The 15,933-nt window shown below is 38.8% G+C and overlaps 1 protein-coding gene across 1 annotated transcript in view; it reads right to left on the reverse strand.

Annotated features, from left to right (window-relative positions):
• KLHL1 (kelch like family member 1) overlaps positions 1-15,933 on the reverse strand; it is a 190,880-nt gene that overhangs the window by 66,934 nt on the left and 108,013 nt on the right. Inside the window, exon 5 of the mRNA XM_063392204.1 lies at positions 5,649-5,861. Coding sequence (XP_063248274.1) covers positions 5,649-5,861 — 213 coding nt within the window. The remainder of the gene's footprint in view (positions 1-5,648; positions 5,862-15,933) is intronic.

Raw genomic sequence — 15,933 nt, forward strand, 5'->3', positions numbered from 1 at the left:
TGAGGATTTTGTGCAAATCAAAAGGTTGATAGTATGGTGGATGTAGCTCGTCTATGTTTGAAACAATTGCTACATTTTGAATTCAGATTGTCAGCTTGAGCAGGAATATGGCATTTGTGTTGGCAGACAGTGTACTGCAAGGGTTTTGTGTGTTTCAGTTTTTCTTTCAAAAGGTTGAAGCATGTGGCCGGTGAAGTCCAAATTAAAGCGGCTGTTGAGAGGCAGGAAACTAAATCTTTCTGTCGAGATAGTGTTGGAATGGTAATTGGAGTCAGGATTCTAGTATTAAGTTGGGAAAGTGGTATAATTCTCTGTGTTGGTAGTTACAGGATTTTTCTTTATTCTTTGCAGTTCCTATTCTGTATGTATTTTATCTAGTTGGGAACCGGGATTCTTAATTTTAGATGGTTTGTGTTGTCCCTTTGATATTATGTCTTCTTACTTGCTCCTCAATTTGGAGGATGTGAACCTTGAGGTTGCCCTGGTGCCTGTGTTTTTCTGGTGGAGAGTTAAGTGATGTATGAGAGGCAGCATTTTGTCACCGGTGTTAAGTTTGGTCGGTGTTTGCTTGTGTATTTAAGTTTAATAATACGCAAGAATGTATAGCAAATACAGGAGCTTTACTTTGGGAATTAGGCACAAGTTATCTCGAGTTTGTTTGTTAAGAAAGGCTAAGTTTGTGAAGTTTTTTTGGACTGAAGTAAAAAGCAGTAGTGTTAATGTTCTGATAATTGTACTAGATAAAGCTGTCTGATTACCGGGGCCTGATGTTTACAGTGACTCCTGGCTTTGGAAAACTTCTGGGTTTTAAGTTCCGAATTTAAGTAATGTATGGTTTATTACAGAGTAAGTTCTGCTCTTTGTAATAGTTTCTTCTATTTGGTGTGCTTTGTTTTTTTCTGTCTTGTTAAAATACTCCCCCAGGATTATGGGTGAGGTCTTAAGTTTTTCTCTTAATTTGTACAAATTTTGCTTAAAGTTATCCTTTATTAAGTTGTACTACTCACTGACTGTTTGAATTGGCTCTCTGATGAAGGGAAGAAGTCACTTCAGCTACTGCTGCAGGATTGTATCTTGCCACGCTGAAATAGGGGTCTGCAGCTGATCCTGTCTGTGAGAAATGGTTTGTAGACGGATCTGCACGAGTAGTTGATGGGAACTGCCCCGGTATATTAACCGGGAGTTCCAGCTTTTCGTGGATGTTAGCAATCACACGGCGTATGGAGTTCTTACACAGGAGTGGGCGGGAGCCAGGAAACCGGTGGGGTATGTTTTAAATGGCTTACTGAATCCCGGCTATTGAAATATGAGGCAATTCTGGTAAATTCCCCGGAGTTAGAACTCCGTACTGCTGCTGCTTGAAACCCCGCCCAGTTTCGGTCCTGGGGAGGATCTGAGGAGTGTAGTCACAATTGCTACGAGGCAGTGGAATTACAAACCAAAATAAGAAGTGTCGCCATCAAGCTAACAGCAGAGCTGAAAGGTCCGATAGTGCTTCTGGAATTGTGTTAATTTTGCTGATCATTAGGGGTGGCTGAAGCAAGGGTGAGAAGCAGTTGTGAAGGCAGATGCTTCTTGGAGGCTGAGTGAGAATGGCCATGGCAGGGTGCACATCGAAAATAGGGACAAGGTGGTCTCATTGTCTCACTCAAGTTGCGTCCTTCTTTTGGCTGTGTGTATCTGAGAATGTGCTGAGTAGGGGTCTGGAATATAAATTTGTAGTTCAGTTAATTAGCAGCAGTGCAGACTCATTACACTGAGGCTGTAGAAACTGAGTGAGGATGTGTGTAACCTTAACAGCTGATTGTCCTGGAAACTGCTGTTGTCACCGAGCATTGTAGGATACTGGGTTTTATGAATGTTTGTTTGTATGCCAAATCACTCTGAATGTGCTGAGTTTGATTCTTGAAATAAGCCCAAATTGTTTGTGCTCATCTATGATTTTTTAAACTGAATTTTTCTTTAAAAAGCTAAAACCTGTGTTAATACTATGGGATTTGGAGTAGTCTTAGTGTTTATTGTTTGCTCGCTATATATCCAGTGGACACTGTCAGAAGTATTGGTAGGATGTAAAAAGAATTGTTTGTATGTTTAATAAGAAGTAAAATTTTCTTTCTGATTTTTCCTGTAACAGTACAAAAAAGGGGAAAAATTCTGGATGGTATGGTACATTGGGTGGATAGTGAGGTGAGAATCATAGTGATCCAGGGACAAAATTGTTTTTATGGTAAAGGTGTGAATGTACTATTAGATAACTTGTTCTAATATTCAGATTTTCTGAATGGTAGACATGACAGGGATTCTCTTTATACAATATTCTTGTAGTATTGGGCTGGTTTGGAATTTTGTATTAGGTAAATTCAATCTGAGGAAGTTGCAGGATTTCGATGTATATTCATGAGATACAACCAGGAGGTAAAGTACTGATCAGAGCTTGGAAAGCGGTGTCATTAACCCCTCATTAGGAGGGACCCTTTCTTGTCCTTTTAACTACAGATACAACCATCCGAACAGCTGAAAGAGGCTGGACACACGCCTCCAGGGTTAAGAAACTAACAGCCCCGAGGGAAAACCCCGAATGGAAGGTCATCTCTTCCCCCGGAGATCTGAGGGTCCGGCTGCACCGAGGATGCCAACACCCTGGAAACATTAAGCTGCAGCCTAGAGGAGCCTCAAAGGAAACTTAATAACCACTCGACAAGGAGGACTGAGAGAGGGAAGGGTAACCAGAAGGAAGGTGTTAGAACATCAGGAAGGGTGAATCCGGAGCTCCAGAAATTTAAAGAGAAAGAACTCCAACCCCAGGATATCAGAAACAAATGGCAGAAGAAATATCCATGTGCTGCTCTGAACCTGGATGCCCCCCTGCAATCCATATATCCATTTCAAATACAATTATTGTCTTGAAATTTGGGTGGTGCACTGCAAGTGGGGGTGGGGGGGCCGCTGGGGTTATGCCCCAGGTGTTCTGAGGAAAAACAGACTCTGACTATGCGATTCTTAAACTGTGCCACACGTTTGGGATTGATAGAACCAAAGTATCCCGGGTGGTATTCAATATACGAAAAGGGGTTAAAGGGAAAATTGGATCTAAAGGCCCAAGTGTTAGCCACGGAGTGCCGTCGAACTAATGTAGTGCCGTGGGTGGCAGAGCAAGTAAAGTAATCTCGGTGGGGAATTTTTAAAAAAGGAGGTGTGCCGTCCGAACCACCCCGAGGGTCCGAGCAGAGAGCCCCTGCTGTCGCGAAGAAACTTCCCCGTTGTTCGGTTGCAACCCGACAGACGCTGGGCCAGACAGAGGGAAGCCTCTGCGGATCACTCTAGGGAGTGTGACATAAGGCTCCTCCAAAAAGTTACCCCTGTTAAGACACAAGTAACTAGCTGGCACTCAAAGGCAGTCAGGGACATGGGAATTGGAAAGATAGAAGAAAAGCAGAAAAGGCAAACATGGTTCAGGAATCGCTGGTCAGGTGTTTCTCCAAGGAACGGGAAACTCGAGAGAGGAAAACAATTAAGTTAAATACAAAACATGAATTAAAATTATTGACAAAAGAAAAGAAATGGGGGAGTTGTGGGAAATATGGTTATTTAATTCATGTTTTATAAATAATTATAGATTGGGAACTGTGATATATATTGTATGAATTTCTGTAAAGCACCTCCCTGATCTTCCGGGTTCCAAAAATGGAAGGTGAGAACGACTTGCCCCTGCCTACGTGCAGCTCAACTCATTGGGACTCGCAACAGGTCAAACGCTACGTGCCAGCAAAGACGTGCCAGCGAGGACTTACACCGGTCATCACACACCTCTACGACAGTTACTCAAAGCAAGGACTAACTCTGGACATTAGCATTTGAATGTGCCCGGGGACCCTTTCGGGAATTAATGTAAATAAAGTTAATGGTCGATGATTAGAGAAACAATGGGAGGAAAGTTGCCGAGGGGGAAACTAAGTGTATTTAAGTTGGGTCTTTAGGTGGGCAAGTTTGTGAACCCAGCTAGAGACAAGGCTGCCAGGTCCTGTGTCTCTGGGGTCACCCTTGGCTCTACTTTTCCCGGGAGAACTTCGGTCAAGTAAGTTTGCTGTTCGTGGGGTTCGTATTGTTTTGTTTTTATTGTTTGAAATTGTTATAATTTGATTCTAAATTTTGTGATTTGGATGTTAATAAACCAAACTATTGAATTTGGCAATAAATTTGTCCTGGCGTTTATAACAAGTCTGAAACTTTCATTTCCACCAAGATGGTGATCATCACTTCAACAGACATCAAAACTGCCCCACACAAGTCTTTCTCTTCCTTCTCTTTCTTATACATTTTCTTAAGTGATATTTTTATGCTCTTCTATTGTAAATAGCTATACACCTGGTTTTCTATGCAACCAAATTGTTCTACAACAAAGCCTACATGTGTATGTTTAAAAACACCACTCATTCAGTGTTGTTTCACTCTTATCTGTCCCAAGGGATCTATTAACAGTATGGGTAACTCTCACCTTCTGTTTTATCAATAAGTACAAAGCATAGCACATTTTCAGCTGCTATGAAGAAAGTTAACTCTGCTCCAGCCAGGCCCAGTACACTAACTGAAAGGAGAATGATTGATTTACAGAATTATGAAAAAATTGCTACTTAGTTCTCTGGGAAAAAAAAGCAAACAAAAGGAGCTGAAACCTGAATCACAGATTCATAGAAGCATTCACAGGAGTGGAGATCCACATGACCACCAGTGGTCATCTAGGTCAACTCACTCCAATCAGGGCTTCTGCCAACACTGGATTTAGTGATCTAGTCTAGCTAATCGAGGAAAACCTTCAATAAAGAAGGTCACTTAACCTTTGAAAAAACTGCTACGTTGTTCACTGCATTCTCCCTAAGCCAATGTCCAATCTGGACTACCCATGCTACAATCTAGAGTGTTTGTCTCTTCTTTCATTTTGTGGTGCACTTGAGAATATGGTTCCATGGTCTTACCTTCAGTTCTTAAGTTGCTATTAGGTCATCACTCAGCCTTCTTTTCACTGGACTGAACAAGCCCGCTTCTTCTGCTTCTCCTTTCCTAAACATATCATCTTGGTACCCCATCCCTGGTCCTTCTCCAATTTGTTGCTATGCCTTTCAAATTGTGGAGTACAAAATTGGAAACAATAGTGTAGGTGCAGCCTTAGCACCACCAGGTATTATGGGAATAATAACTTCATATTGCCTGTGACAGAATATTTTGTGTTGTAGAATACAGAGTTTTCTTAATTCATACTGTTGACTCATCCTCAGCTTGGTATCTCTCATAAACCCCATGTGTTTGCATTTTTTTTGTTGTTGGTTTATTTGTTCTGTTTAGGTTTTGATGGTTTTTCTGAAAATATTTATTATTCTGCCTGTTTATTCTTGGCATGTTATGAAATTTGCAGTTACTCCTCTTCACAACTTTGCCCTTCTTGTGAACGTGATGGCCCAATCCTCAATTTTATTGAGATCACCCTGGGTGAAAGGTTACCACTCATTTTTTCTGATTCTGAACAGGTTTGCTTTTAAACACACAGAGTATGCAGAAGTTGCAGATTATAAACTGAAGAGTTTTCACAACGACACAATAATGATGATGTTCTTGTTGGTGTGATGATGATGATGACATAATTTTAAAAATACCTGAGGTGGAAGGAGTGGTAATCTGATATAAGCAAGCAGCATACTTAGGTCATTGCATCGCCTCTGCATATCATATTTCACCCACATCATTAAGGCATGAAAAATGGTCTCTTCATCAGGAACATTAACATCATCACTGGCAAGCAGTTTATGGAGTTCTTCCGCAGGTAGAAGTAAAAATTCTTGATTTCTTATAACTTCCATTATATTCTCCTGAGAAGAAAAAAGTATTTCAGATTCAGTAATACAGCAAGAAAATAAAAATAACCATGAAAGCTAATAAGCCATAGGATTAGTCAATATCTGCCATACCCAGATATGGGTATGCTCTGCCATATCCTTGCAGCTCATGAGAAAAACAAAACATAAATGATTAGAGTTCAACAGCTATAGTTGCAATTAATATATAAATATATTTTGAAAACAATATGAGGATTATAGGGTAATATCATAATTAAAAATTGTCAGAATAAGAAAAGGCTATTGTTCAAAATTTTTATAAACTCAGTTGTAATTAAGCACATTAAATATATTGTAAGTCTTTACACGCACATACTACATTTCCCTGGATATTTTCAGTCTTTCTTTCACTATTTCTTAAAAAACTTTTCAGTCATATAGAGTTATATTATGAATATCTAGATTTCTGTCTACACGTATGACAAGGCTGATGGGAAGACTGACACCATGAATTAAGGATTATTTTTTGACCTTGTTTAGATCAGATTTCTAATATCCAGTTAGCATGCAAATAGTTTACAACAATTAAGATCTCACAGTATTGAAAACTATTACACTGTTGTGATTTAGGAACAGTACTCCCCAGTTCAGTGCCCTCACTGAGACTCTCCAAACTGTTGATACTCTCTTGCTCCCCTACCTTTCCCCTCACCCTTCCAATGCAGTGGGCTGGAGAGGAAAATTATAGGCACAAAAGGTAAAGGTCACTTTACCTGTTCCTGAGATAGGAACAATTTACAGGAAACAGCAATGAGGTAAGGAAACAAAGAGTAACAGCAACAATACTAATGACAGAGGGTACAAGAAAGATAATGATTCACATTACACAGCTCCCACACCGACTCCCCTCATCCCCAACAGACAACACCAGAGGGTTCCCTCTGTCACATTTACTCGACCAGAAAGAATCCCTTCCCCTTGGAAGAGACCTTTCCACTACCTGGCAAAGAAAAGGTTTTACAAGCTAACCTCTATGTCCTAGTTATGCCCCACTCCTGGCTACTGCAAAAAATTAACCTTTTAATTTTAATCTGACAGAACAAGGACAAATAAAAATAACTAAAAAAACTAAATAAGTTTTAAAGTTATTTTTAGAATAACTAAAAAAAACCTAAAAAAGATTGCTATAATCTGCATAAAACATGTAAACAAACAACCCAAAGTGTTGCATTTAGTTGTCAGAATCCTAAGGACTGAATTAAGCACTCCCTGAACTACCTACTCTACATAAAGAGGACACAGTAGAATCACAATTCTGTATATATTTTTCTCCAAACATTTCTTTTAGGTAGCTTTATCTCTGTGGAGAAATTGTAAATGTGTTGATATTCATATAATCATATAATCATATAATCATATTCTTGATTCATAGACAATTATAAGAAAAAACTGAAGTAATTGAAGACTGGATGTACAAGGAAAAATAACTAAATTTTTATATAGACTGAAAATGTAAAAAGCGATATCTGGAAGAGTAAGTTGCAACATCTAATAGATGCAAAAGAATAATTGATTTTGTTATGCTGGTTTGGATAGAATTTTTAAGATGAGAAGTGGGAAAAGAATAACAAAACATCAGTCAAGGACTTAAATGTAAGAAGATCAAAACTGAGGAAAGTGGATAATTCCACTGCTATACCCACTCAATTCAGTTTTTAGCATATCAAAATCCAGTCGATCCTGCCTATAATTGCTCATTTGTGTCTGGAGCAGGGGACAGAGTGACTGGTCATCGAAATTGAAAAAGAAGTAACACAGCATTGCTAAGACATCATAACAAATACAAGAAAATAATGTGCAAGACTTACATCAGAATTATACTCTGGCTCTACTATGTCACATGCTGTCCTTCCCTGACTTATTCAATAGAAGGAAACTCTTATTTTAATTCTCCAACTTCATACTTTTTGAGGTGTACTGCTCAAGAATATTTGTTAAAAATTAACTGCTTATTATTTTATGTAAGGCATCAGAGATTAATATTACAGACATAGACATGACAAAATCATGAAACAGAAGTTCCTTGAAATGTGTAATGAAATTACAGATGAAATATGTAAGTGCAGATAGAATAAATTAGACAAAGTTGAAAATTATGCTTATTATTATAAATGTGAATGCTTTAATATGTAAAACTTAACTTTCAGTGGGTTAATTTATAACTCTACAAATATACAATGCTGACACAACTGAAAGTCAAAGATGTATACGTCGTCATGGACTATATTAACCATGCTGTTAAGTTACCTTAACATAATTGATAATTGGATCAAAACATGATTCAGTTATTTTTAAAATTACTACATTAAATGTCAATAGGTCCTAAAAATGTAGATTTTTCTGGAATGAGGTTTTAAACCATTACCTCTTGATAAAGTTTAAATTGTGTGTCTAGAACATTTTAGGATAGCTTGGAAATGTAAGGGAACTAGTTTGTAGGCAGGCACTTAACCACAAGCTGGCTTAATTAATTTTAATTAAAAAGTCATAAAACTCACAAAATTTCATTGCACTTCTGAATAAAATGATTTATAAGACAAAGTTTAATTTAGCCTGGTTCAAATGACATTAAATCCCATTATGAAAAAAAAAATATAACTCTACCTTTTCACAGGAACCAACATCAAATTTTGCAATAGCATATTAATCCAAAGACCTAATATTACAGAGAAGCATTGTGATGGTGGAACACATTTCATGAACTCACAGAACTTAATTTATTAATTAAGAATTACATTCCAAGCAGGAGCTTAACTTCAGAACAATAATTTTAGATTTGATTAAGATTTTTTGGTCATCTTTAATTGTTTTTTATCCACATACATGCTTAAAGATAACTCATTCCAGCCTCTGTACTGATTGTAGAATCAAACAAAGTGTTCAGACAAACATATAAGCTCAAATCTTTTTTTCTAAACATCTGGATTTAAGTAAATTTCATGCGCCTCAGGCATGAGTATTGCAGAAAGTAACAAATATATATTATGTTTTATATATAATATGCCATATATATAATAAATATACCACATATATCCAGATATATGATATAAATATCACATATATATAATTCTGATTTATATATAAAATCCAGGTTTTTGTTCTTCAGAGGTAAATGATCTCTCCTTAAACGTATTAGCATTTCCTGAACTGAATAATGAATATTAAATTTTCCTAGATAATATTTTAATTTCTTGAGGTTCATCTCATTTGGAGCAACAAAGCATATTTCAATGGCTACCTGTTTTACCATAACCGAAATAATTTCTCATATGCTAATTGTGGAAAAATATCTACCTTTATTTTGTTGTTGTTGTTATTGTTTGCTTGTTTGGTTTGTTTTAATATGACTAACCTTCATTTTTGTTCTTTAGGGAACAGGATACAAGAGAGGTCTGTGACATCTTTTCAGGATACATTAAATAAATTTTAAATTCTCCTGACATTAAGGTGCAAAATAGGAATTGAGATACACAGTTATAGAATCACAGAGTCAATATGGCTGTAAAAGACTTAAGATCATCCAGTTCAACCATTAACCTAACACTGGCATCTCTGCCACTAAACCATGTTCCAGGAACCAGATCTGGATTTTTTAAAAATACTTTCAGGGATGGTGATTCCACACTATGATCACCCATTTAGTGAAGAAATTTTTCCTAATATCCAATGGCATTTTCCCTTGGCAGAAGTGGAGGCCACTTCCTCTCATCCTGCTCTAGTGAAGTGCTTTAAGGAATGACTAGGTCGTCAGGGGCAGAGAAACCTCTATTATGAGAACAAGGGTACTGAACTTCTAAGCATGCCAAAGATAATGTGACAGAGTTGTATGAGTCTCCAGGACCTGTAAGTTTTGACTCTGGTACTTTAAGAGGCTTCGTAGATCAGTCTTCATATCTCGTAAGTCTCATAAGATGCACTGGGCCTGTTCTGCATGCTTCATTCACATAGCCTTTCCATGTTTTAATTAAGTGGAGTAGTTGATTTTTGTTTTCAGAAATTCAGAAAATGTAACTTACAGTAGAAAGTATGAAAGTCTCTGAACCTGCTTGGATGAAGCTGTGTCACTTGATTACTCTCCCACTTTTTCAAAATGACCATGCAGAAACCATTGCTGTGGGCTTACAGCATTTCAACAGTAGAGCTGTTGCACTTTAAAACCTTTTTAGCAGTACACAAGGTTAGCATTAAATAAGCATGAAGAATTAAAACAGTAGAGCCATGTAAACAAAATATATCTATACTTAAAGGTAGATAAGCAATCACCCAAGTATCTAATAGATTGTGCATCATAGGAACATAAAGGCTTTAATAAAATAAACCATTACCAAATGAAATTTAATATCATGTGCCTTTATAATGATGTTACCAACACAATTGAATTAGATTTTTTTAAAATCTTAACTTGTAATGACTATGCCACATGTAATCAAATTATCTTGCAAAAGCTAGTTTTCATTGATGTTTATGTCATTGATTTCGCTAATCAGCATGTATCAGTTATAATGAAGAACTTGAAAAATATTAAATAATTTCATATGTTGACAAGGAATGTTATATTCTGACAGTGCTATTCAGAACTTGCTGCATCAGAGTTACCAAAGAAGTAAAATTCTTAGCAGGTTTTTTGGTTTTGGATGTAGAGTTCTTATTTAAAATGTTTTATACTTTTGTGATTTGGATGATGTGACCTTAACAATTACAAAATTAAAACTTCATAAACTAATGCCAAAAAACAGATATCCATATACTAGGCTTTCACTTAGTACATCACTAATGTCCATATTATTTTAAGCTCATACTATTTCTAGTTTAAAACTTAGGTTTTCATGAGAGCATTTAAATAAATGAATAAATAGTGCATCTGATTTTCATATTAAATCATATTGATATTATACATTCTGAAGTCATAAGACATGAAAGAAAATTTTGATTTTGGTCAATTCCCAAGCTATTTCACTCTGGAATTATTGCTGCTGTGTTACATTGAATTCACACGTCATTTTTATGCCCCCTTTTCCATATCAGCTATGTATCAGATACATCTAGTATCAGATAAGACTACAGCCCCTTTACAATACCCTGTAACTTCTTCCCTATGAAGAATGCAGTTTTCAGCCCATTGTGAACTCCCATTTGACAAAGGACCAGTATTTATTAATATGTTTATGGTCTGGTTCTCTAGCCATATCCCAGATTCCATCTGGAAACCTGAACCTGGGATCCTGAATCTCTAACCAAATCTCAAGACTTTATCTGAGAGTGAGCTCCATCTGACCTATATAATCCAAAGAGCTATATTTCTTCCAGCACCAGATGCCAGCCTGGTATCATCATTACAAAAGGCTGAGGTGTTAAAAGGACAGTGGAAAGAGAGGCTATGTATCTGTGTATCCTCCTCTGAACTTTGCCAGTGAGAGAAGAGATAAGCAAATGCTGCTTTTTGGGAAGTTCAGACAGTAGGTTAAGGACAGAAGAGACTGTGACTATGGGTACCATTTCCTACAGTGTACAGAAATCTTACTATGAGACTTCTAGATGACTAAGTTAGACTTTCACAATCTAAATATTTTATTTACTTGCACCTTTTGAATTAACTAAAAAATAATAGAGTTTTAGAATATGAGGCTACAGAATTAGCCGTATTACAGTCCAATTCATTGTGAGTATGATGTAGCATTCTGGGAGTTCACACTCTTAACTCTGGTCATTCACACTCTAAGCTCACAACTAGTGGCTTACAGACATTTGCTGATATGCAGCTTTATTATGATACACAGTCTAAAACTTTCAAGCTAAGTCAGAATGATTAATATTTTTTTCCCTGTATTGGTCAAGAATCTTGTCTCACATTCTGTATATATTGTTTTTCACATCTGAGAAGATTCAAGAAGCCTAAACCTGCACACAAAACAGGCACAATTTGCTAGATGGATGAGGACATGTAGACATCTTGCTTCCTCTGACTTAAAAAAAAAATTTCAGCACTATCCTGTAAGGTCCTGCATCCTACAAATCCTGGAGCTTCTTGGCATTAGGCCTTAATGTATGCATAACATTTTCTTTTTACCATGGTATCTAGGAAACTCAAAACTCTAGCAGCCTGTAAACCAATATTATCTATATTAATTAGTCCATCTTTCTTTCTTTTTTTTTTTTTTTTAGAGGAGTCTTTATTAATGCTTGTTTACCTTTCCAAAATGAAGTTAGTAGAATGACAGAGCACAGCATAGGGACCTAAAAGATATTGATAGCAATAGGCAGATCCATCAGGTCAATGCATGGCTCTGAGGTTGGTTCAGGCAGAAAAATCTGGGGGTTGTAGCCGCCAGATGATGGGATGATCTACTCAGCTTTATCTACTGACATCTGATGGGTCTACTGCCACCTTTGGCCTAGTCCCAGGGATTTGACATCATTGGTATAATGACCTGGTGGGATGAGTGCTGTGACTGGAGTGCCCTGTTGGATGTTTCCAGGCTCTTCAGGAGTGAAAGGCAGGGCAGAAGAGGTGGATGGGTGCCACCATATATAACAGATGGGTTGGAATGGATGGAGCTCGCAGCTGGCAATGGCACAGCTGGAAGCCCCTAGGTGAGAGTCAAGGGGCAAACAGGTAAAACAGGTAATTCAGATGTCACCACGTGAATCTATTACAGACCTCCTTGTTAGGATAATGATGCTGATGGATTATCCTGGGAGGACTTCACGGACATTTCCAAGTCAATTAGACCTCAACTTACCAGAATCTCAGATGCTAGAGCATCACACAGCTGGTATAACCCAGGCAAGAAGGGTTCCTAAAAGGCCTGGATAAGAACTTTATGGAACAGGTCCTAAGGGAGCTGAGTTGAAAAGATGTCATCTTTGACATCAGACTGATGATGTGTTTCCAGTGGGGCTCCACATGGCACTATCTTAGGCCTTGTGCTCTTCTTCCACTTCTTAACAGATGACTCAGACACTGAAAGGGGTACTGAGCAAGTTCACAGATGATACAAAACTGGGAGGAGCTGCTGACTCCCTCAAAGTCAGGGAGGCCCAGCAGAGAAACTTTGACAAATCAGAGAGCTGGGCAATCATCAACTGCATGAAGTTCAACAAGGGAAAGTACTGAATCCTGCATCTGGGATGGAGTAACTCTGGATGTACAGACAGCCAGAATTAGATGTTGGAGAGCAGTGCCATGGAAAGGGACCTGGGGGTCCTGCTCAATGGCAAGTTGAACACGAGTCAGCAATGCCCTGGCAGCCAGGAGGGCCAGCCCTGTCCTGGGGGGCATCAGGCACAGCATGGCCAGCCAGGCAAGGGAGGGGATTGTCCTGATCTGCTCTAAGCTGGGGCAGCCTCACCTCCAGTGCTAGGGGCTGTTTCGGGCACCACAATGTAAGAAAGATATCAAGCTGTTAGAGAGCGTCCAGCGGAGGGTAATAAGATGGTGACTGAGGGAAAGGCTGTATGAGGAGTGGCTGAGTTCACTTGGTCTGCTCAGCCAGGAGGAGACTGAGAGGAGACCTCACTGCAGTCTATAACTTTCCTTGTGAGGGGTAGAGGCAGGGTTAGCACTGATTTCTTCTCTGTGGTGACACTGACAGGACCCAAAGGAATAGCCAAAAATTGCATCATGGGAGGTTTAGGTTGGATAGTAAGAAAAGAATCTTCACCCAGAAGATGTTTAGGCACTGGAACAGGCTCCCCAGGGTAGCGGTCAAAACACTAAACCTGACAGAGTTCAAGAAGCTCTTAGGTACATGGTGTGACTCTCAGGGACTGTCCTGTGCAGTTGTACTAGATGATCCCAAAGACTCCCTTTCAACTTGACATATTCTAGTAATCTGTTCTCTGACTTGAATTGGCACAGACTGATTTATTTGTCATGGCAAAGGTTCACAGCACAATTTCACATAAACAGCAGAAGAGATCATCCAGAGGCACTTTGGATTTAAAAGGCTGCAAGTAGCAAAAATATAGAATCACAGTCCAAATTGTCACAATGGTGCAGTACTGTATAGTGTGGATACAAACTGTTACTGACCCTGGTGATTGTCTGGTTTTGCTGTTACTTGTCTAAGATTTACCCCTAGCACTTCCCAAGTATGGAAAAAGAGAGCTGCCCCAGCTGTTTAAATTGTCCTGTTTCCACAGCAGGAATGCAACCCTTCTCATGTAGATAACAGAATGACAATTTTCTGGGTTTAAATTATAACACTTCAGGAAAGTAGTCACCATGACAATCTCAGTTTCTTACTCTCCTAGCACCACTTTTCCTTTTCTCCTACTGTACTGCTTTTGGCTGTGATGGAGCTCATTTTCTTCTTAATAGCTGGTGCAGTGCTGCTTTTTGGCCTTACTATGAGAATAATGTTGGTAACATGTTGGTTTATGATAATGTTTATTTATGTAAAGGTGAGCATATTTATTTCCTAATAGAGTCCCTGTCTTGTTTATACTGATTACAGGCACAGAAGAGGAAAACAAGGAAAATAGAGGGTTACAAGTCTAACAGGAAACTCACATAAATCAAATCTGATTTAAAGAAAACTGGAAATCGGAAAAAAAATCCTTGCTGTTAAAGCATTCAGCTCTGGAACAGATTCCCAGTGGATAGGATTGGAACATGTCAGAACCAGTGTAAGAACATAGGATGTAGTTTACAAAAGGGGAGGTTGGAAAGGTCACCTAGTTGAACCTCTCTGCTCAAGCAGCATTATCCTAGAGCACATTGCACAGGATTGTGTCCATATGGTTCTTAAGTATCTCTAGTGAGGGAGACTCCACAAACTCTCTGGACAGCCTGCTCCAATGTGTGGTCACCTGCACAGTAAGGAAGTCTTTCTCGTATTTAGGGAACTTTGGGAATCAGTTTCTGTCCATTGCCTCTTGTCCTCTTGTTTGATACCACCACCTTGGCACTCTGCCTTATCATATTTATATACACTGATGAGGTCCTCTCTCAGCTGTCTCTTCCCCAAAACTGAAAAGGCTCAACTCCCTCAGCCTTTCCTCACAACAGAGATGTTCATCATCTTCAGAGTCCTCTACTGGACTTGCTCCTGGAGCTCCACATCTCTCTTGTAATGAGAAGCCCAGAACTGGAAACAGCACTCCATGTGTGGCTTCACCAGGGGGGAGGGGAAACATCACTTCCCTCCACCTGCTGGCAATGCTCTTCCTAAGGCATCCTCAGGATTCTGTTGGCCTTCTTGGCCACAAGAGCTCACTGCCAGCTCATGGACAACTTGTTGTCCATCAGGACCCCCAGGTCCTTTTCATGGCCCGAGAGCTGCTTTCCAGCAGGTCAGCCCCCAGCCTGTACTGGTGCACAGAGTTATTACTCCCCAGGTGCAGCACCCTGTTTTGCCCTTGAATTTTAGACAGTTACTCTCTACAACCTGTCCAGGTCCTTCTGAAGGGCTGCACAGCTCTCTAGAGTATCAGAAACTCCTTTCAGCTTTGTGTTAAACAGTTTCTCAAAGCAGGCCACTGCCTTGGGATCCCTTTCAGTTTCTGTTTCAAAACAGTTACCCTTCTGTTCAGCCTAATAACATCTGATTCACTGAAGATTGCTTCCTATAAATGCATCAACTCAAAGACATGCAGAGATGGATAATTTGCCACTTTCACAGTGGCTTTCAGAAACAATCATTCTGAACATTTAAACGTATGTCTAATGCCCCATTTGAACTTGTCTGTCTTCTACTCATACTTACTGGTTCTTATTAGTAATTTCTCAGTCTGATTAATGAGCCCATTAGCACCAGAACTTAAAAGCCTCAAAATAATCTCTTGGGTCTTTAATAACTCAAAGGGGCTGAGTGGTTATGGCCTTGCTTTTACAATCCATTCACAGTCCTGTAACTGTTGAAATGTTCAGGAGTGAAAACAAGTTACTTAATCATTAACATTCTTCTTTCTGGTAACACCTAAAAATATACTTGTAATCTCATAATAATTCAGTGACCTATTCTGACCCTACTTAGCCTTGAAATGTGATGGAATACAGCAAAAAGCAAGGGCTGAAGGCGTATGCAAGATCATATCTATAAAA

The sequence above is a fragment of the Prinia subflava genome, chromosome 3, assembly GCF_021018805.1.
Source record: "Prinia subflava isolate CZ2003 ecotype Zambia chromosome 3, Cam_Psub_1.2, whole genome shotgun sequence".
In the NCBI taxonomy this organism is placed as follows: domain Eukaryota; kingdom Metazoa; phylum Chordata; class Aves; order Passeriformes; family Cisticolidae; genus Prinia; species Prinia subflava.